Here is a 23386-nt window from a genome sequence, read left to right as displayed (position 1 = left end):
TCATAGGTGCACAGATACGAAGGATGCCAATGGAACTACTGGTGCTCAAAATCCTTTGAAAGTAAGATCAGACTAGGGAGAGCTGATTGATCATCTCCAAATTAGAGGTCACTTTTGAAAGCAACAAATAATTTCCTGGTCTACAAATATCTTACTTGAATGAACTCTTTGGGAGCCATAGTTCATGCATATATAAGTTGATGCAAATCCTATACTTCCTTGCTTTATTCTAAGAAAGTTTGCATCTATATTATTATTCAAGAAGTGCTGAATATGTCTAATGCCTTTGTGTCTATAAAAAAAATACCCAAGATCTTCATACAGAAGATGTGAATTGTAATGTCAGACCTGACTGAGTTAAATCTAGCTGGTCATCAACAGAGATTTCACAATAACTCTTTGAATAACAAACATATTGGAATAATTTTCTATATTAGGTATTGCAGAAAACCTTCAATCAGAAAAAAAAAAAAATCTTGAAGTTAAACTTCAAACTGTGACCATGTTGTAACAGAGTCAAGAAAATGCCATAATTGGGTATTACGAGTAGTTGCAATAATACAGTTCGAGCCTAAATTTGACTGAATGTTAACATCTGCCCTTTCAAATGAATCAAAATAGATTTAAGACAAGCTACAACACTTAGGCATTCCTCACCTCAGCCTAATTAAGGCTTGTGAACTGTAAGTTGAAGGCCTGGGCTTCTTACTCCTTCAAAATAATTCTTACAGAATACAATATTTTCATCTGTTTAGTCTGTGATGTCTCAGTTGGTTGTGCTCCATATGTAAATTCATGTAACCATATTTACACTGTTTTATGAAGGCACATAATTAATGACTGTGCCACTAGGTACTGGCCAGTCAGTCCTGAACTTAGCAGCAGAGCTGTTATAAGCAGCAGTGCTACTGTCACTTACATTTGCTACTATCACTACCTTAAATTTGCAAATGATTTAAGTAATTATCTGGAGTTGTCTTGAGATGGAGTAACATTCCTTTTCAGTAGCCTGTTACCTCTGTTCCCATACCTGCTTTTGAGGATTCAGGATTTAACAATGCATCACTGCGTTGCACACCTACACTAACTGACCTGAGGAATATTAAATTCTGAACTAAACCCTAAGCAGAATAATGAAAGCACAGCAGGAAATGTATTTTCCTGCTGTATTTAAATTACGTTTAAATATGTAAACAATGTATATGCAACACAGATTTCCAGGGAAGATGTTATTTAAAATTGTCTCTTATATGCTACCCTCACTGCCTCCTGCTGTGCCAGGGGACTGGGTTATGGAAAGAAGATGACAGGAAGTAGCAGCAGAAACACTTAATCAGGACAATATATTCCCCAACAAAAATCATACAAAGAGGGTCCAGTGCTTCATGGAGGAAAGCAGGCCTGCTTGGGGCTTTATCCCTCTGCCAAGTCTTGAGTTAAGCATTAGCAAGCATTAACTCCCAGCAGCTCTATCCTTGTTGGTAAAAGGCTTTGGAACTGCTTTCAGAGGAACATTCAGACCTTTTTTCTTTGCCTTCCTATCAATCTTAAATTTTTGGGCACAGTTGGACATTGACACACAGTAAGCACTAAATCATCATTAAAGCTTCATTACATCCTTGTGGTTTCTATTATGACAGTGTTTTAAATGCCAAAGAGAGATGTTCGTTATTTGTTTGTGGAGGTAATATTTGCTTCCCTGGTGTTTCCAGGTATAAGTCAGAGACCAACCAAAAGCAAACCAACTTAAGCCAAGAATAGTGAGGTTCTCTTGTTGGGCAATTTCTACAAGTCGATGTTTTCTTTGATTCCTAATTCTCACAACTGGGAAAAAAAAAAAGACAAAAACAAAAACCCAGTCTTCTGGAGTAGTGTTGCGCTTCTCTGGGCAGTAATCAAGGGGAACTCAATTGGTAATAATGATTAAGCAAAAATACAGCCTTCCCCATGCAAATGGCCAAAACAACTCGAAGACACTTCTCTGAATTATTATCTTTCATGCTCGCTCTGTGTTTCTTGCCCATAATGTTAGGCTTATGTCCTACAGGAATAGGCAAAGTCACTTAAGCAAAGTTTCCTACTGTGCTACAGAAAAAAACAACCCTACTCCAAATTTTCATCCTGTTAATTTAAGTTTCTTGCTGACTGACGGGATAACATTCTTTCTGCACTCAGCACAGCACATTCAAAGCCATCACATCTCTACCTTTCACAGCATGAAGACACTTTGTTAAGCAAGTCAGAAGAGACACCACCACAGCACGCCCTCTCAAAACCTGGCTCTTGCCAACCGAACAGTAAATGGATAGGCAGCAGGCACTGATGTCTCAAAGCTGCATTAAAAGATGGGCTACCAGGTGTAACATCACAAGCTCCTGAGTAGTGAGGTAATCAGCTCCGCTCAGACTAAATCTAGTTAGAGCATACCAATACTGTTGTAATGACCTGCCTGTAGAAACAAAGTATCAGATAATGCTAGCCATAAGAGAATTCTCTAAACAATCCTCTTTTCCTGTACCAAGCTGACTACTATTTTCCACACTCACTCAACTTCGTAACTCCTACATAAACAACTTTTGCTCACTCTTCTGATTCTCATTTTGTAGACAATGAGCTAACAACTCTGAATTCCATTTCCTTCTCTGTTAAGCAGAAATCAGATAAACCAGAATACAAGGATATGAAAAAGAATAGTTTGTTGAACAGTGTACACAGCTACACATTCACTACAAGAGAAAGAACACCAATCTAAGGTTACACACCACCAGAGAATTGAAGTCTGGAGACTTACCACCACAATCCTGTTGATGTTGGACCAAATTAAAGCAGATGTTTCCTGTCAAATGTTATACTGTTATACTCTGCCTACATTACATACAAGTGTATTCCAGCAGTCACTTCAAGCAAACCTGTGTAAATGTTGAACATCTTAAGTGAATTCTCTTGTAAACCACTGCTCTGTTACTGTATTTCTAATCAATATTTAAGTCCTCTAGATTATTGTTTCCTGCTGTTTAACAGCACACACTGAAAAACTATTAAGCAACACATTATCCTGCATGGACATGAACAAAGCTCTAGAGTTTCTAAACCCCTTCCTTCAAGTATTACGCATGATTTTTTTTTTATTAACTGAAAGAAAAGCTTTAATAGGTTTAGACTTAGGCTAAACTGTGGCCATACAATATGGATGTATCATAAAAAGAGGAGGATTTTCTTTTCTTTTTTTTTTTTCCAGATGAAAAAGGTCCCCTGACCTTGGAAGACAGCAGTACGAAGGAGCCAATTCTCTCTCATGAAATCTGCTCTTACAATCGATATCCAAAAGTGGGCCATTTTTTAACTCTGGTAATTTCAACCAGGAAAATACTTCCATGCATTTTAGTGTTTTATGGAATAGGGACGGCTGTTAAATCCTACCTGGACATGCTTGAAGGTAGCATTTTCCTTACCTCTTCTGGAAGACAGAGACTTAACAAGTAGAAGAAGTTTTCTTTCTTGTATAGGTACAGTTTTTCTAACCTACTGCACAAATGTTATATGTTATATATATTATATTACAAATGTTGCCATTTTCCCTTTCAGTCATGTTTATTTTAATATATTTCTCATTTTCCACTGTTAGAACATCAAAGCACTAAAAATAAGGAACACCAATATTCAACAGTGCAGTAGACTTTTAATCAATACATATAAGCCTTAACAGTTAGACATTTCACCCACCTTAACAATTCTTGCTTTCTATGCACAATATTACATGCTTTTTCCTAAGCACAGGTATGAGATGAAGGATTCAAAAATTCTCTAGCAAGGAAAACTTTGATAAAGCATGAACAGAACAGGGAACATTTATACAAGCAAGACACAGTAAGTCCGTAAGACCTCAGGACCTAAAGGATTTGGCCGAAGTAATTGCCAGGCCACTCTGTTATATTCAAAAGGCAAACTGAAAGAGCCTTCTGAAGACAGCAAGCAAGTACCAATACTGCCTTCAAGAGGGGCAAGATCTAGAGCACTACAGACCTGTCAACCACACCTTATTCCCTAAGGTGAGGTGGTGGAGTGCCTTGTCAGGAAATCACAGAATCACAGAATCACCCGGGTTGGAAGGGACCTCAAGGATCATGTAGTTCCAACCCCCCTGCCTAGCAGGGCCACCAAACGTACACATTCAGATCAGGTTGCCCAGGACCCCGTCCAACCTGGCCTTGAACACGTCCAAGGACGGGGCATCCACAACCTCCCTGGGCAGCCCGTTCCAGGGCCTAACCACTCTCCTTGTAAAGAACTTCCCCCTAACATCCAACCTAAATCTTCCCTCCTTCAACTTGGATCCATTTCCCCTAGTCCTGCTGTTGTCAGCCCTTTTGAAGAGTTTACTCCCCTCCTGGGTGTAGGTTCCCTTCAGGTATTGACAGGCTGCAATGAGGTCACCCTGCAGCCTTCTCTTCTCCAGGCTGAACAAGCCCAACTCCCTCAGCCTGTCCTCATATCAGATTCCAGACCTACTAAGTACAAGAGCCCAACTGCAAGTAATCAACATGGATTTATGAAAAGGAAATCCTGCACAGCCAACCTGTTAGCCTTCTACAATGAGGTGACTAGCTGGGTAGACAAGGAGAGAAAAGTGGATGCTGTCTGCACTGACTTTAACAAGGCTTTCAACTCTCCCATAATAACCTCATAGATATAATGATGAAAAATACATGAGAGGATTGAAAATCAGCTGAATTTCAAAGCTCAAATTGTTGCCATCAACAGCACAAATTCCTGTAGAAGACAGTCTACTACAAGTGTCCCACAAGGGTGTACACCACAGCCAGCAACGGAATGTTGTTATTAATGACCAGGAGGATTGGATAGAGCATATTCTCAGCAGTTTGGAGGTAATATAACGTAAGAAAGAGTAGCTGATAAACTAGGTAGTTTTGCAGCCAATCAGAGACCTTAAAAGATTGGAGAAATTGGCCAACAGTAAATCTCATCAAAGTCAACAAGGAGCAATGCCAAACCCTGCATGCAGCAAGAATAATCCCAGGCACCCCATATATAAACTGGAGTCAAAAAGCTGGAAAGTAACTCTACGAAGACGATCTAGGGTCCTGGTAGATGATAACTTGACCATAAGCCAGCAAAAAGCTTTGAGGCAAAGAAAGCCAACAACATCCTGGTCAGCATTAGGAAAAGCAGTGCTAGCAGGTCAAGGGAGGTGAGCCTTCCTCACTGTGCAATACTGGTGAGGTGGGATCTGGGATCCTTTGCCCAGTGCTGGGCTCTCTGCGATAAGATATACATGGACTTACTGGAGCAGTTCTACTAAAAAGCTACTTAAATGACTAAGAGACTGGAGCCTATGTCATACTGGGAGAGGATGAGGGAGAAGGGGCTGTTAAACCTAGAGGAAAGAAGGTTGAGGAGAGCATATTAGCAGTGCACATAAAAATCTGATTGGAGGAAGGAATAAATAAAGATGGAGCCAGACTCTTTTAGTGGTCCCTAGTGACACGACAAGAACCAATGGGCACAAACTGAAAAACAGAAAATTCTACTTCAAGATAATTAAAAATAAAAAAATAATTTAAAAAAACTTTGTTTATTGTGAGAGTGGCCAAACAGTGGAACAGGTCTAATCAAAATCTCTCTGGAATTTCCATTCTTAAGGACACTTCAAGCCCAAGCGGATGTGGCCCTTAGCAGCATTCTCTGGTTGAGAGAATGCTCTGAACAGTTGTTAAGCTAAATGATGTCCAGACATCCTTTCTAATTTCAACTACTGCAAGATTGCTTCCTTCTCTTATGTCAGAGTTAATATTCACAGTATATTTTTAATTTTTAGTATTTAATTTTAGTATTTAATTTTTAGTATTTTATTTCCAGTGTATGAGCTTGAAGAATGAGCATTATGGGTAGATACACAATGAACTTCTTTGACAGTTCTAGAGTACAGAACGAAATGAAAAAAAGGGATCAGAAATGAAAAAAAGGGATCAAGAAACAAAAAAGATCATAGATTAAAAGCATACACTAGTGAGCAGTAAACTGAAACCTATTGCAGAATTGCATCTAGCAGCATTATCTTTTCTGTTCTCAACATTCTACTCAGAACAGACATTTTCCTCACTGACTTAATTAGAGTGGAGGTGAGAGATACAGCAGCAAACAGGAACGGTGCTGTCACTCTAGACAACATGCCTTCTGCTATCAGACATCACATTCTTGAAGAACAGGATTTCCCTTTCCACTGGAGACACTTAAAGTCTCAGAATTTTAATACTAAACATTAAACTAGTGTGCTATTTCTACACAGAATTGCTCAATCTTGCCTTTTTTCTTTTTGTCAAAATCACATTACAAATATTCTTATCCTTCAAAATGGATTATTTTTTTTTCTTGCAAGTTGGCTAGTTAGTTCATGGGAATAGAAGTATGAATGCTTTAAGCGTAGTCTTCAATGCTCACTATCCAACGATAGTATTTCTCTGCACCAGGACAACTCTCCCTTATGTATATGGGCATAAGAAATCAGATTCTAGTTCAACACGAAACTCCGTCAGCAATATACTACATTTCAGACTATGATATTCTACAACTTTTTTGAAAAATACCTCTTACATACTGTCTTTCCTGGAAATTAATCACTGCCAAAAAGTGGGCTTTACTGGTAATCCTGGAAGACATGATGGCTCACTAATTCCTCCACCCAACCTTTGAGGAAGGTGTTTATGACTGTTTACTGTGTGCCAAGGCATGTATCCTGTGCATATACAGAAAAGCTACTTCCCTAAAATGAAAACCACATGTGTCTTCAAGTCTAAGCTGGGCTCTCTGAGGTCTGAGTTCAGCACTAGCACATGTAAGTGAAGCAAGTAAGAGAATTCTGCCACCACAGCATCAGAATATCTGGACATCATTACTGCGCTGTTACAAAAACTTTAGAAGTCAGGTATTTTGAATTTTCAAGTGTCTAAATAAGAGTCCCAAAAGAAAACTGATCCCTTTGAAAAGATTTACTTTTAAATATTCAGGAAAACAACAACAATCTAGAAAGAAAGAAAAAAAATATATAAAAAAAATGTCCTGGAGCAAAGCAGCAAATTTCATAATAATTATTTGACAGACGACAAGGAAAATATTTATATTCTTCCATCATTTACTGAGTTTTATTGAATAATCAGACTTAGCTCCACAGAACTGATTTAGGCAGTAATCACCCTAAAACAACTTGTGCACCAGAAGATCAAATAAATACTGTCAAAGACATCAGTCAAGTAGCCACTTGGTCATTCTGGGGATTTCAGCACATTCACACTTCCTGGCATATTTACCCAGCTTTAAGAAAAGTAGAAAAACAAACATATTTAAAGCCCACTGTGTCTTCGAGTATTACAGGAATGCATAGATCCCAGGCTGTACTTCCAAAACTAACTGCTATTTATTTTAAATTATCTATCTATTATTTTAAATTAACTATCTCAATGTAACAGTAGCTTTCACTTCAACAGTGAGATATTTGGATCACTAAACAGACAGCATAAAATAAAAATAAAAAACCTGCAATCTAACTGCATTTTCTTAAAACAGACTATTCACCCACAAGTAAGGAATATTTTTCTAAAGGTTCTGTCAATCATTAAATGAAACTGCTAGCTGAGTGAAGTAGTAAATTCCTGAAACCTCCCAAATAGAGATGCACCCTGATATTCTTGCTTCTCAATGAGTGTAATCAACCTTTTCATAAAACCTACATTTCATTTTAAAATTACTGCTTACGTTTCTCGATTAGACACATTTAGCAGCACAACCAATCACTCTTGTACTAGTGAAGCTATGCAGCCAGACTAACACTGACACGCAATTAGCTCTGTGATCACTCCTTCCACATAGAGAATCTAAGGCAATAACATTTAGCTTAATCCTCTTACGAGGAGTTTACAGAAAATTTAGGCCTGGATGAAATTTCTGCAAAATCCAGCTGCTGACATAGGATATACTTTTTCAACAAATTTTTTAGAAACAAATTAGCCTTGTCACAGACAGCTGAAGTACACTTTCAAGAATTCATGTCCTGGAACTGGAAATGGATTTCAGGACTACTAAATACCCCTTCCAGGACATTTTATATCATAATAAAATACATAATTAACCTGATTAAAACAACCAGTTTTGTGGAGGTCTTTTTTTGTTAGTGCTTGCTTAGTAAAGCACTTGCATTTTAACTGTTTCAAAATTCCATGGTTTGAAGAGGGAAGGCTGCCAGATGAGACTATTATTTAATCAGAAAAAGAAAGAAATTATTTGGAAAAGGAATTACCCCTTACTTTTCATAATATCAGAAAGATCTGACCTATTTATTCCTTCTCAGGGTGAATTAAACTATTTTAATCCAAGTAAAGGTTAGTAACATTCATCTCGCTAAGATCAAAGCATCCTTAAAACAAATTAAAGCAATGAAACACATAAGCACATCATCAAATGACTTAACGATTTTGCAACTGCTTTACAATACAAAGCATGGAGATAATATAATGACCAACATGATAAAGATGTTCCATCTTACTTGTCCAGGGCTGTACTGGTGGGCATGCTTCTACCAAATCCTCGGACACCCATCTGACAGAAGTATGGAATGCAAGACAGATTGGCAGCAATAATTGCCAGTGAATCAGACGCATTAACAAAGAAACCATTTTGGCCAAGGATCATATAGCGGTCCTGGAAAAGACAAGAAATACAGAAACCTCAAATGCCTCAAATCCTGTGTTTTGGTTTTTTCTTTCAGATGAACAGTAGAAAGAGTTCTTTTGTGGGTTTTTTTGTTTTTTGTTTTTTTTTTAAATAGGCTTTGTATTACATGTATCCCTCTTCAGGCAGAGTAAATTTACTGGCATTGTCCTGACGGATTTATAACCTTGCTATCATACCCTCACTCCCTCCAGTAAACAAAAGCTCCTAACAGACCCTAGCCTGAGCCTCCTACACTGTACTTCAGTAGGTCTGCTCCTGCCAGGGAATGCCTGTGTAGGAGAATCTTTCTGCCAATTGCACGCACTGTGCTGTGAGTAGGAGGGTATTCTGTGTTTCGAGACCACAGAAAACAGCTTCTGTTCTTCAGAACCTTTTCATCATTGTCAAATCTTCACAAGACAGCAAGTTGTTTTTGCAATACTTTACTGATATGTTGATAACATGTCACAAAAACTAAAACAAGCAGAGATTATAATTCAGTGTTTTATTCAGCTAAAAATCTCTCAATTTATGTTAGCCAAAACTCACTTTCTTAGTTACTACTTATTAGTTACTATTTAGTGACAAGTTGATGCCATCTGTACATGCTGTCCTTTCCCACGCAGAGAAACGTTACACCAGAAGAAAACAAATACAGACAAAAAAGGAGGGGAGGGGAGGGGAGGGGAGGGGAGGGGAGGGGAGGGGAGGGGAGGGGAGGGGAGGGGAGGGGAGGGGAGGGGAGGGGAGGGGAGGGGAGGGGAGGGGAGGGGAGGGGAGGGGAGGGGAGGGGAGGGGAGGGGAGGGGAGGGGAGGGGAGGGGAGGAGAGGAGAGGAGAGGAGAGGAGAGGAGAGGAGAGGAGAGGAGAGGAGAGGAGAGGAGAGGAGAGGAGAGGAGAGGAGAGGAGAGGAGAGGAGAGGAGAGGAGAGGAGAGGAGAGGAGAGGAGAGGAGAGGAGAGGAGAGGAGAGGAGAGGAGAGGAGAGGAGAGGAGAGGAGAGGAGAGGAGAGGAGAGAATTCTGGATTCAAATCCTGCTCAACTTGCAAACTTGCAATCCGTACGAACAAATTATTGCACGTGACTGATTTACAGGTACAAATTCTATATCATCTATGCTTGAAAGTAATGTTATTCATCTTCAAGAACTGTCTGAAAAGCAAATAAATTATACTTACATGTCAATACCTGACAGCAGACAAAACAATAACTAAGGTGAAACTTCCACACCGATCACAATACTTACTCCATCAGCATCAAAAGCAGCTCCAAACCCATACTCTCCACCTCTCATAGCCTCCAGCAAGGCAGTTGCATATGTTAAATTGGGATCAGGACGCTGTCCACCAAAGTCCTCCAGAGGAATACAGTTTATAGCAGAATTTGCAGGGGCTCCTAATTCATCACAGAGGATTCTTCTCACGTAAGGTCCCATAACTGCAAAAATATAAATCTGCCATGCAATCACAAAAACATATGCTTGACATTCAAATTTTTCACAGTACTTCAGAGACTCGATACAAAGCATACTTCCAGCAATTCTATACATCTGTCCTGTTAACAAAAGGGAAATCATCATTCCTCAGAAGAGAATATGGTCACTCCACACAGATCAGTTTCTAAGTCGGCATTAAAAATACATCTCTTCACTGAAGTAACCACTGAATATTGAAAGATAGAAATTTTATTTAGCAACTATTAGGGGAAAGTAATTAATGTACAAACACAGGGTACTCCTTACTAGAATAAAAATAATATACTATTATAATATTTTACATGTCCTAGACTGCAAGCAACAGTTTAGCAAATGCACTAGCAAAGAAAGTAAGCAGTAATAGAATGGAAATAGGGAATACACTTCTTTCAGATTTCTCACACTGAAATTAAACAGGTTTCCCTACTGAAAATTTTGCTGCATTTTTCCTATTGTCACGTACATAATAAATAAAAACTTTCCTACAACTGATTACAAAATAACTTTTTTTTTCTCTAATCATATGGCCGAATAAGACCGTGCTTCATGTTACCATATCATAATTAGTATATACAGTATTGTGGGGTATCCAAAAAAATCACACAGATTCATTTTGAATCTTTTTATTTCACCTTTTGAAGCTTTTTATTTCACCTACAACCCAGTTTACCATTCCAGGACTTCTCTTAATTTCCTGGTAAGATTTACCAATCCTAACCTTATCTGCTGAACAAATGCACGTGCATTTCCATCCTTTAACCAATTCATCTCCATTTTCAATAATTGTAAGGAGTATTTTCTATCATTTCAGAAATAAGAGGATCCTAAACATACATGCATCTGGAAATGATGTCATTATCAAACTGTACCAAAGATTTTCCAACTTCACAATCAAATATTTTGATCATATGGAGAAAACTGTAATGTTAGTTGTATCTGAAATCTATGCTTGTGCACTGGGGTGGCTGAGTAGCATTTTTTATAATCATAGAATCATAGAATTACTCATGTTGGAAGAGACCTCAGGGATCATCAAGTCCAACTGCAGCCTAACCATAGTACCCTAACTCTAACAATCCTCTTCTAAATCATATCTCTGAGCACCACAAACAAATGGCTCTTTAACACATCCAGGGATGGTGATTCAACCACCTCTCTGGGGAGCCTATTCCAGTGTTTAACCACCCTTTCTGTAAAGAACTGTTTCCTAACATCCAACCTAAACTTGATGCAACTTGGGGCTATTTCCTCTCGTGTTGTCACCTGTCACCACTGAGAAGAGACCTACCCTGAGATTATTTAGTATCTTGTAATAGGTGAGGACATCAGAGATCTATACATTATTTCAATAACATTTCCTCCAGAAGCGTATGTGATGAAAGGTATTCCATTCCTCATTGCTCGGCCAACTCACTGAGGATTCCTGGTAGCAATTTATTCAGATTTAACTAATTTTCATTGAATCACGGAATGGTTTGGGTTGAAAGGGACCTTAAAGATCATCAAGTTTTTATCCCCTTGCCATAGGCAGGACTACCACCCACCAGATAAGGCTGCCAGGAACTCATCCAACCTGCCCTTGAGCACCTGCAGAGATGGGGCATCCACTGCTTCTTTGGGTAGCCTGTGCCAGTGCCTCACCACTCTCCATGTAACGCATGTCTTCCTAACATCTAACCTAAATACCCTCTCCTTCTGTTTAAAACCATTCCCCCTTGACTCATTACTATCTGCCTGTGCAAAAAGACAGTCTCCCTCCTGCATCTAAGTTCCCTTTGAGTACTGGAAGGCTGCGGCAAGATCTCCCTGGAGCCTTTTCTTCTCTAGGCCAAGTAAAATGAGCCTTTCTTTATAAGATAAGTGCTCCAGATCTCTGTGTATCTTTATGGCTCTCCTCTGGAGGCCCCTGGACTGGAAGAAGCAAACCAGGTGAGGCCTCACAAGGAGAGAGCAGAGGGGGACAATCACCCTCCTGCTCTGCTGGTCATCCCACTTTCGATGCAGCCCAGCATACAAATGGAAGCCATTTTTCCTTAGCAGAGACTGTCCTCTAACCTCCTTGGTTATGACACACTGCAACGTATCATCCACTCATGGAAAGATCAGCTCATCCTGCTTGCTTTCAAACGCAGAAAGAAAATTTTTATTGCATACAGATGTCCTCAATTCCTTATCAAGAAAGGACTAGTAGTGGGTTAGGCCTTTATTAATAGTCTGATGTGCAAGCCTTTCAGCATTTCTAAAAATCCTGACATTTATACACTGTATATGTATTTATCTTTATTATAAAACTATTATAGCTAACTCATATTTTGGTCCTGATAATATCTTAAGTTCATACCTCCGTTCATGGCATCAATCCTTATTTTGATCTGGTTGGGTCCAGTCAGTAAATTTCTGATTGCGTTGAAGTCAAAGATATTTCGAAGGAGATTGAGGTAGATATCCACAGAATCAACAATTTCCACTAGAAAAAAAAATTAATGCAAAAAACAATCAACAACATAACAAAACAGAAATATAGTTTACATATGGGGACATATGTCTCCCAGCACACTTTCACAACCATGTACCTGAATTAAAATAAGACCACACAATCTCTGTGTAACGTGGATTGGTGCTATGCCAAAGAGGCAAAGTAAAAAGCTCTTTCATCAACCTTAAGCCTTGCATGCATCATCAGTTTTGCTTGCTACAGCACTGCAGAGAATGGAAGATGTCCATGTTGATAAAAATTCACAATTTCTATTATCTGAAAGCAGTATCTATTTGCATCACTTCATCAGGAGAGACACACAGCCTATCCTTTTCATTTTTGGCACTTACGATCTGCCTCTAGTTTACTGTCATTCTAACACCATATTTTTTGCATTTTATACATTACTGACTTCAGAAAGTTTGGCTCAAATACATCTGTTTGGCTTTTTTTGTTACAGTCCTATTAATATGAATTGTGATGCCACAAAGGGAGAAAGCTTCTTCAAGATACTAAACAGGTCAAACTAAAATTAATTACTGAAAGTAAATTTGTTGGAATCAAACCAGCTACCATGGTAAAGCCATGCTTTTCAGTCAACTTGAAGTTATTTTTCTGATTAAATTCAGAAGAATGTTACACAAACACCTTTCTATCTGGTGTAACGAATATCCTGAAATATTTTAGTTTCACAAGTTAAACTATTGTCCTCAGAAATGCTGACCTCACCCCCATGCTCTTTTTCAGGGTAAAATGTAAACACAGTACCTAAGAAAAAAGCTTAAAATAAAATATACTTGAACTAGAAACAACAACAAAAAATAGTTCCCATGTTCGAAAAGTAAAACCCACTGGAAGATGAGTCAATTACGTGGCACATGGCAAAATTCTCAAAGATTTGCTAAAATATTTCAGCATAACTTGTCAGCCCTGATCACAATAAAGTTTACATTATTGTTAAAGTTTAAGGCTCCAATTTTCACACACACGAACAAATGCCACAACATCCACAGAACTGTTCATATATGCTAAGATAACATGCACGTAAAACTGAAGTCTAAAAATTATTCTAGCTCCTCCCAAATCCAATTAACTTATTTTCAGTTGCACCTTTTGATCAATTGCAATACTTCCCTAGTGTCCCCTGGCAGCTATATTGTCCCAGAATATAGCATCTTTCCAGAGATGACTGGGAAATAATTCTTCCTCAAATCAGAAAACAACAACAACAACAAAAAAGGGATTGTTTTTAGTCTATTTTTATGCTACCTGATATTTTTCGTGTTTTCCTGTATGCAAAATACAACACCCTTACCATCGAGCATTTTGAGATCTAGTAGCAGTAAGGAATTCTGAAAAAATGATGATGTGATTAAATAACTACTGTTTATCATTCTGTGGCAGTTCTACTATCTACTACTAGAATCAACACGTGTAAGTAGCATGCATAAAAGCCTTCATTTATACCTCGGAAAGGTTTGAATTTGTTCTCCAGATCAAACTCTTGTCTTCCTAAGCGAGACAAATCAACTCTGAGATCAGGACAAATGGCATATTCTTCCAAGGTTTTGCTGATTTGATAAATCTTATCTGAAACTACATCTGGAGCAGGTCCTATAAGAGAAGAGAACTTGTCAGCTCATATTTTTAAATGGAGATTCCATACAAAAAAAAGTTGGCTGGTTTAAAAAAAAAAAAAAAAAAAAAAGAATTTATCTGCTGAAGAATATGCTCCAGAAAGAACACTGGTGTATTTTTTACACTGCAGCACACTTTTTAAAGGAAAAAAAAACCAACAACACAGAACTTGGGAATACAGTGCATTCTCACACCATTTTGTATCACAGAAAGTATTTAAGGCAATCACTAGCCTAGAGAAAAGAATTCAATCATTTTTCTTTGTGTTTATAACACAAAAACATTGCCATTTTTTCTTCTACATTGAACCTCAACATATATGCAAGTGGAAAAATTGCCTTTCAGGAGTAGCGTCTGGTGTCACACGGGTCTTTCTGCAAATGCACAACCATGAAGCTGAGATTGTTTGGCATCTCACTTGATTTCCTTGGCCATAGATTATTGTTAAAAACTCCTTAGCAGTTTGACAGCCATTAAGCCACCAATGCCCTAATGACACATTCATAAGAATCGAAGTAATTTAATCGTTTAACAAGCAGTTGTGAGAGCTTAGGTCAATGCAAAAGAGAAATCACATCTAAATGTGCATTATTATTAGCAAATCCTAAAGATGGGCTATATTTTTAAAAAATTATTGTCGTTCTAGTAAGAGTTGCAGGCTTGATGCAAAATGACCAGAAGACCACTCTGTCTTATCTAATTCCTCTTTGCTTATACTAAAGCCACACTTCCAACTTGGAAAAATGAATTCCTGTGTTCTTTTTGTTTTCTTTCTCTCCTACTTGAATGCTTCCTTCTTTTCACCATTGGATGCCTTCCTCCTGCAACAATGCTGCTGTACCCAGTATAGCCTTACCACATGAATCAGAGTCCAGCATCTCAGACACAGCCTATCTGATGGTCCAAGGTAATAAATACAGCACACAGTAGTCACTTAACTTTATCTGGCTTTGCAAACGACTTCTTACTGTTTTATTCCAAACCCACTCACAGGGAAAGGACAGGCTTCATTCACACTACATCAGCCTTGATAGGATGATTTTAAAGGCACTTTGGGATTTTCAAAAGGAAAGCATCCTACGTTTGTGAAGTGTACCAGGCTCCGGCATTTGTAAAAATCATTGGGTTTGCACAGATCAGTAACATAAAATATATAAAGTGCTACATGACTACATGCACCAACTTAAAAATTTCAAAAAACAAGACATCATTACTGTACACGCAAACTGTGAAATTCAGGAGTAGAAATGAGACAGCTAAAGTAGTACAATTCTCCTTGGATAACTGCAATTTTTCTTCCTGGTCAACATGAAGAATGCTTTTTTCCATACATGAAACATATTCTGACTTATGAGTTACACTGCTTACAGCACTTCAGAAACCACATGCTTTAAATTAAGTGCCAGGACAACCAAGACAGAAACATGAAACAAACAAAACTCCCTCATAGGCAACCTCACAGAAAGATGAAAACTGTTATAATAATCTGTCAGACTAAGTAAAATAAAGTAAAAATCGGACAGTAAACCGCACAGAACTCTTACCAACATTGCAAGGGCTTTAATGAATGTTTAATACTTACTGAACATATGCCCTGTAAACAAAAACAGTCCTACCCTTGAGAAAAAAAAAAGAAAAAATACGCTTATTCTCTGCAAAGTTGTTAAAGAATAGTCTGTGAAAGAATAACCAAGAGCACAGTTAATGTCAGTTGGCTATCCCTGAATTTTAATCATACTGAGATGCAGTGCCATAAACGTGTTAGTTAAAAAGAACACCTACCTCCATTTGCAACCTCAAACTTGACTCCAAACTCTCCTCCAGGTCCCCCAGGACTGTGGCTGGCTGTTAAAATAATCCCACCAGCTGCTTTTATCTTTCGAATAATACATGAAACAGCAGGTGTGGATAAGATACCATTCTGCCCAATAACCAGTCTGCCGATCTAGGTGAAAAAAGGTGTTATTTTTAATGTTAATGAAGAAACATACACATCAATATATGTGTATACAGTGGCTAACAGAAATTTTAAGCTCCTACCATGGAACCTATTTGCTACAGAGAAATACACAAACAGGAGCTGGATACTTGCTACATTGGTGTGCCATTAACAAGTGCTGTATTATGTATACCCAGAGCAGCAAGGAGCATAGACACAACAGCAAACTGCAAGCCTCCATCAATGGAATGGGGTATGATCCTCCTATCAGGCCTTTCCAGGTATCCTCATCAATCACCAAAGCTCCTCTAATAACAGTATGTTTTAGTGTTGAGCGTGTGGAAGCAAGAAAGGTCGGAGCTTCAATCAGCATAAAAGAGAACAGCAAAGCGATTTGGCTTTCATGGAGGGGCTTTTCAGAGCAATTGCAAATATGACCACAATATATTTCTAAAACGTGCAATCTCTGAGTCACGTCATTGTAACACAGATACCCTTGGACGTCCTGCCCGCAGAAAATACCAGTCCTCCTTCAGTCATTATTTACTCTTTGGCTATTTCAGACGAACACGGAGTGTTTCCAGGACACAGCTGAGCAAGGGAAGTTCCCACCAGTCTTAAAGTAAAAAAAGCTTTCAGGTGGTGTTATTAAACACTGCTTCAGTGTGTTTGGTGTAATGCAGTTCCACTGCATGATTCCAATTTCAAAGCCTCTGCCTTAGTTACCTACACAGCTATTACAGTTTCAGCTCAGCATGAATAACCGAGGCACTAACCATACACAATAATTTTGATGCATAAGGATCTTTCTGCTGGAAAATAGGAAAAGCTATCAAAATCATAAGTAAAGTTCACAGAAAACATTCAAGTTTTGTCTGATTTGCTCATGGTAACTAATGTAAACACGTTTTGTTGCACTGCCTTTTTCTGCCAGGTATGGACAAATCTGAAGGAAATGATAAGACACAAAACCCAAGAAACTCAAAATGGTAATTTCTTGTTTTTCCACTGTAATTATAATACTTCCCAGGAAAAACAAGTATTCAGGGGGGATGGGGATATGTAAGTCAGCAGAATCCACTTTAAGTTGCCATTCCACTGACATGGTCAACTGGTGAGGGTGGAGCGTATAGCTGGTCACCTTCGGTACCAGACAGCTGAGCCTCATTTCTGCTCAGTTCAGAGGTGCTTTATTATTCATGTCTAATAATACAGATCCATTAACCTGTGATAAAACAATGAGAACACCGCCTTACTTACTGAAGAACCTTGATTATTTGTGGAGGAAACCAAGCTAGTGAATACCGATTTCCCTGAAGAGCAGATTAAATGTTATGCAGGCACACTGCTGCAGATTTGCTCCCGTCAGACTTCGTACTGCGTTCTGGCACTTTGTCTCACTTCCCTTCCTGCTCTTGGTTCTCTCTGAAGGTATAAGTAAGCAGTAATTTAGAGTATGAGTATTTGTAAATCTCAAAATTTATCATAAAGGTCTCAGGAGCAACAACAAAGATATGTTTCTTCCACTTAGTCTCCAAATAGTGAAGGGGCTGATATTTCTCCAGTACAGAACCGAACTGGTATCTCTTGCTGACTAGAGCACTTTGCATTCATGTAATAGTCTTAGCATCTTTTAAAACTCTCCAAATGCTCCAAAACTCTCCAAATGGAGATTTAAAAATCTCCAGAATTTGCATTTTTTTAACTCAAGTGTTTTGAATAGAAACTGCTTCAAAAATGGTTTATGTATAACCTTACTTATGACTGCAGAAATGCAATTCCTATGTTATGGAATAAGGAAGATTGTTTTATATAAATAAGCAGAAGTGTTCCTAGTGTTCTGGGCACAGACATACCTTTGCCTCAGAAAATACCCAGGACAGAACTCCATCCAAACTTCTCAAGGAGAGGCTAGTAGTTCAAGCATATGCCTTGAGGCACCTTAAGAATCAAGTTCAAGAAAAAAGGATTTCCATGAGCTGTATTACTTACTGTTTTCTTTATATCAGTGCTTATTTATATAGGTAGTAATTTGAAATAGAAATACGGATTGTATTGAATTTGAGCGTGTCCTTTTAAGGCTTCTTTTCAGCCTATGTGCAGCTTTTGGACAACATGAGACTTCTTCCAAGACTGTTGTACAAGTGCCATCATTTATCATCACTCCTCGTTGTACCAAAGCACTAGGAGAAACACAGACTACTGGGAAAAGGGCTTTAGCAAACTTTCCCCCAGTCTATACCATGTACCCCCCAATTTATGGGAAATAAAATGAAAGTAAGTAACGAAAACACTAGTTTTGAGCACCTTCTCCCTCTTTTCTAAATTATTATGCATGTAGAATACTAAGGCAAGTGAAGACTCCATTTTCCAAATACAGCTGTCAGAAAAGTGTGGTGGCTCTTAAAACGTTATTGTGGATGGGTAAGCAAAAGGAAGATGACAGGAATTATGTTTTGCTGATGTACTGTGAGGTATTAAAGTATCAATACATTTATATTTATGCATGCAGGGTATATCATGAATTCTTCTATACTTCTACGTGAGGTTTAGGTTTTTTTGTAAGCGCACAGAAATCACTGTTCTGAAGTAGCCAAAACACAGATGATTCACAATGCACAAATTATCTGGCACTGTCTTTTTACTGCACTTCACTTTTGTCCTGCTCAACACAAAGCAGTTCTCCCACTTTCCTGGACGGCAGCACTTACAAGAATAGGACTATTTTGCGTTGCTTTCAGGATTTGTGACAGGTTATTTGTTCAGGTGGTTATTCCTACACTAATTAGAATTAGTGCAGAAACAGTGTAAGAATTGTTTGAACTAATTCCTACCCTGTAAAAACGCTATAATGTTTCGTATTCTAAATTAAATAAGAAAGTGAAATTATGTCTTATGATACTCTATTTTGTTCACAGTGACTACTGCAAAGAGCTTCATTTTACATATAGGCTCTTCAGTGCCTCTATTCTAAACTCTAAATTCCGGCACTCCTTAGAAATGTAAACATCTTTCTCTCTTCGTTTTGATGGCAGGAATGCAATCCCATCCACTCTCAGTCCAGTTGCTGTTCATTATGTCTCTGAATCAAGTATTAAACTGATGTCTAATTAATTTTAAGAAACGAACTCTCAGATTTACAGACTTCTCCAGGCTAAACCAGCAACCAGATGGTGTCCACGTACTCACTCACAATTAAAGTTCCAGTATTATCCTTCTGAAAATCTTAGACAGCTTCATAACATGGAAAGATTATTTCTGGAATTCAAAAACTTGCATGGCTACAAAATCACAGGCTTGTAACTGTCTCTTTTAATACCGTGCCCAGCGCCACGTCCTATTTTGTCACTCACGCCGCATCCTATGTTGTTGCTCTGCTTTTAGTAGCAGCAGCAGCAAAAGAGACCATGTTCCTCAGCAAACTCTGAGAGTACAGTCACCCTAACAGGTATTTTACAGAAACATCTTTATGCAGTATTACTGCATGCAGCTTTGTATTTTCAGAAAATACAATGGAGTCACTTAACATTTTAAAATTGATCTTCCCAGTAATTTTTCTCTCACATGCCTCAGTCAATTGAACCTGAAATAACACAGAGCAAGTGGATTATACCCTGCAAGTGGATTATAACAGGATAGGGATATATCTTCTTTCACTGTAGGATCCTAATGATGACTTAGTGTCATGCCTAACATAGAAGCAAATAAGTCAGCCATACAGGTTTAAGGAGGAAAGATACGATTCTCATGGGAAACAAAAAAAAACATGGTATTGCTAAAAAAGCTGGAAAATTCTTTGCCATCTCAAACTTTTACAGCATTATTAGCAATACTTCACGACCTCCACAATGTTGCTATGAATCTCCATAGGCCAAGTACAATCAGCAACTCATCCGTTTCTGATCAGATCCAGAATTTTTAGTTTAAACTTATTCTGAACTTTGCCTCAAAAATAAAGCACCACACCCAGCTGATGGCTCTAATGGAATACTTGCATTTAATTTGTAGTGAGACTTTGTACACACAATGGATCCTTTTACCTCAGTTCTTCCTGGCATTAAGAAGCAAAAACTGCTGACAAGTGGCAGATGAAATGGAGATGCAGCTTCAGATATTCTCCTAACATCTCACTTCTGAGAAATGCCTGTTGCAAGCTGGAATGAGACAGGACCTTGCACTCCCACGACATGCAGCCTCTTACCAAAATGTGTTTGCCTCAATCCGATTTGTGCGGTCTTTCAAAGAATGACCACTAGTTAGCTGCTTCCAGCTAACCTACAGTATCTCTCCGAACAGAAAGACATGATGAATCATGTGCTGATGGCCACTGCATAGCACGCACTACCCATAGCCACTGCCAGCAGTGGAAGCCTAGAAGCTGCAGCCGTGGTGTACCTGCAGTCCCAGCCCATAGGGTGAGCGGAGGGCTCAATGATGACAGGAAGGCAGGGCAAGCAGCAGCAGCTGACTAGGCAGGGGGCCTCGGCTCATTCCTTCTCCGAGGGCCTGTGCCAACTGTGCTAGGCTGCTAAGGCACGGAGAATGCAGGGTGAGTCACCAAATTAGAACAAGGGGAACCTAGCGACTCTAAAGGGCAATACGTTTACAGTTGATAACAGAAAATCCCCTTTATTTTTATACTCAGCAGGCACAATTAACCAAAGAACTCAGTATGTGTCTTCCTGGAAGGAGACTTTAGCTCAATTTGTCAGCACTACTTGGCCGTCTCTCTCCTGGAACTCCACTGAGACTAAACGTTTTCAGGGCAGCTTCAAGCTCCTACACGTTTCATCTCACCCGGCATTTGCCAGCTTGCTTTTTTTTTTTTTTTCCTTTTGATGCTGGCCAGGCTCCTTGTAGAGATATTTGCCTTTGCCAAAGGGAGAGGTATTTGCCCTTAGCAGTATTCATGCTCTTCACCTGAACCATACAGCACAGGACTAAGCAGTGCCTTTGGGGAGGCTTAGATAATTTCTCAGCTGTCATATATTAGCAATCAAAGAATAATACATGTAGTGAGTATTCCTTGGAGGCAAAAAAAGTGAGGCTTATGCACTTACAGTGTGTTGCAGAGATACAGAGAAGCAGCCGGCGGGCCAGAGCACATGGGAGCAGGATCAATGTCACCCCCAACCACCACCCTCTTGAATTTGTCAGGACTGTGTCCCCAGAGTATGGCACTTGAACTCAGGAATCTGTGGGAACTGCCAGCAGACACTCTTGTTTCTTGGCTTCAGAAAACAGTAAGGAGAAACTGTGCTTCCAAGAAAGCTGCAATAACTTAAGGAAAGGGAAGCCCAGTTAGAGCAAAGTGCCAGAAATACGCAAAACTGGAAACCTCCTGAGGTCAAAAAAACCTAATCTGCAGGGGGAGCAGAAGAACATGGGAAATGTGACATGGGATGCTGGAAGGAAGCAAGCTGACAGCAACATTTGCCAGGACAGAGTCCTGACTGCAGCTCAGCCCAGCTGAGGACTCCTCAACCTTCTAAGCCCTACATTTCTAGCCTCCCTCAGATCTCAGTCCTTGTGGTCACCTTGCAACTGCAACTCACTCGGTGCATACAAGAGCAGTGGGCGACTGCAGGCTGGGCAGAACAGCCCTTGCTGTGCTTTCTCCTGCGCACCCTACAGTGACAGAGCTTCCCTTGCAGAGCTAGCTGTGAGAGGAGCTGACGCAAAGCAGTCCTGTGGAACTTGCAGTTCCCAGTTATGAGCAGTGGCCTGCCACTGCTCCATGCTGTGTGCGCTCGCTGAAGGGTCGATTCAGCAGTCAGGATAGACAGCAGCTTCAACTCTGCTTTGGAGAAGAGACTTCAAGACCATGCTGGCTTGTACTTCCCAGCTTTCTGCATGTACAAACAGACAAAGGTGTTTGCACACTTCTATCAGAAAACATAATTCCCCTCTTGAGATTTTTGACATTTTCAAATTTGAGCAAAATATGCTGTAACCCATCTGACTGGATGGGTTGTCACCATTATCTCATTCACTAAATGAACAGAGAACACTCATTTTCTTAAGATGCAGCCAAACTGCTGAATTCCTCTTCCTTTACCTCTTCGTTTTCCTTGAGCATCCCTAAAAGACTGTAAGCACCGAGCACACATGTAATGCCCTCGCTTTCCACGCGCTTATGTTTGACTCCGATAAACCTTCTCTGCAGAGTCAGGTGTGGTTTTTCAGCTTCCACTCCTGACTCGGTCCCAAACGAGCTGTGCAGCACCACGGTCGGCCCGCAGTACCCGGGGCTGCCAGAAGCACCCGGCTTACACGCACGCATCGCCAGCCTCGCCCAAAGCTGGCGGAGCAGCCTGACCGACGGCACAGAGCACCGGCGGAGCCCGGAGCCCCGGGCTTACCCCGTTGGCCGCGGCCATTTGGACGACGATCTCGATGGCCGTCTTGCTGAAGTAGCGGCCGTCGCTGCCCACCACCATGGTGCAGCCCTGGCGGTCGCGGAGGTCGACGGAGGAGAGCAGGCTCTGCACGAAGTTGGGCAGGTAGTTGCGCTGGCTCTCGAAGAGCCCCGTGGGCCGCCGCAGCCCCCCGCCGCCCGTCGGCCGCTGGTCCTCGTAGGGCGTCGTCTGCACCGTCAGCACCGGGATGGGGTTCCTCTCCATAGCGACGCTCGGTGCCGCCCGGCCGGCCGCGACTCCGCTGCGGAGCGGCGGCCTCACACGGGCTCCCGGCCGGCGGCGGGGCGAAGAGAGGCGGTTCCGTCCGCCCCGGCGACGCGGGATCGGGCTCCCCCGACGGTCGGCCCTCGTGGGACGGAGGCGGGCCGGCTCGCCCCTCGGAGGCCCGGGGGCGGCGGGAGAAGGGCGCAGCGGGGGAGCCGGGGAGGGCGCGGGGTCGCGCCGCCCCTTCCCCGCCCGGCGGAGGTCCGCCGGCGCCGCGCAGCGCGCAGGGACGCGCGGGACTTGCCAGAGCCGTGCCGTCAGCGTGCGGCGGCCGCGGCCAAAAATAACCCTGGAAAGCAACGCCGAGAATCGCGGTCTCCTGCCAGAGATGTAACCGGAGGCTGGCGGAGAGGGAGAGCCAGCGCCGCGCACTTGCTCGGGGGGATCACGCTCTGTCAGCGCCGCAGCCGGCCCCGGCCGCCCCCTCCGGCTGGGGAGCCGCGCGCCTCAGGAC

The 23386-nt window shown here is 40.7% G+C and overlaps 1 protein-coding gene across 1 annotated transcript in view; it reads right to left on the bottom strand.

The window, feature by feature from the left end:
- PGM5 (phosphoglucomutase 5) overlaps positions 1-23051 on the bottom strand; it is a 69966-nt gene extending 46915 nt beyond the window's left edge. The window contains exons 1-6 of the mRNA XM_052701538.1: positions 22612-23051; positions 16093-16255; positions 14140-14286; positions 12538-12663; positions 9969-10159; positions 8558-8712 (exon numbers count right to left, since the gene is read on the bottom strand). Of these exons, the coding sequence (XP_052557498.1) occupies positions 8558-8712; positions 9969-10159; positions 12538-12663; positions 14140-14286; positions 16093-16255; positions 22612-22872 (1043 nt within the window). The 5' untranslated portion in view covers positions 22873-23051. The remainder of the gene's footprint in view (positions 1-8557; positions 8713-9968; positions 10160-12537; positions 12664-14139; positions 14287-16092; positions 16256-22611) is intronic.
- Positions 23052-23386: the final 335 nt, after the last annotated feature.

This window comes from Tympanuchus pallidicinctus, unplaced genomic scaffold (genome assembly GCF_026119805.1).
Source record: "Tympanuchus pallidicinctus isolate F22 unplaced genomic scaffold, pur_lepc_1.0 scaffold4, whole genome shotgun sequence".
NCBI lineage: Eukaryota > Metazoa > Chordata > Aves > Galliformes > Phasianidae > Tympanuchus > Tympanuchus pallidicinctus.
This window is presented reverse-complemented; position numbering and strand designations above follow the sequence as displayed.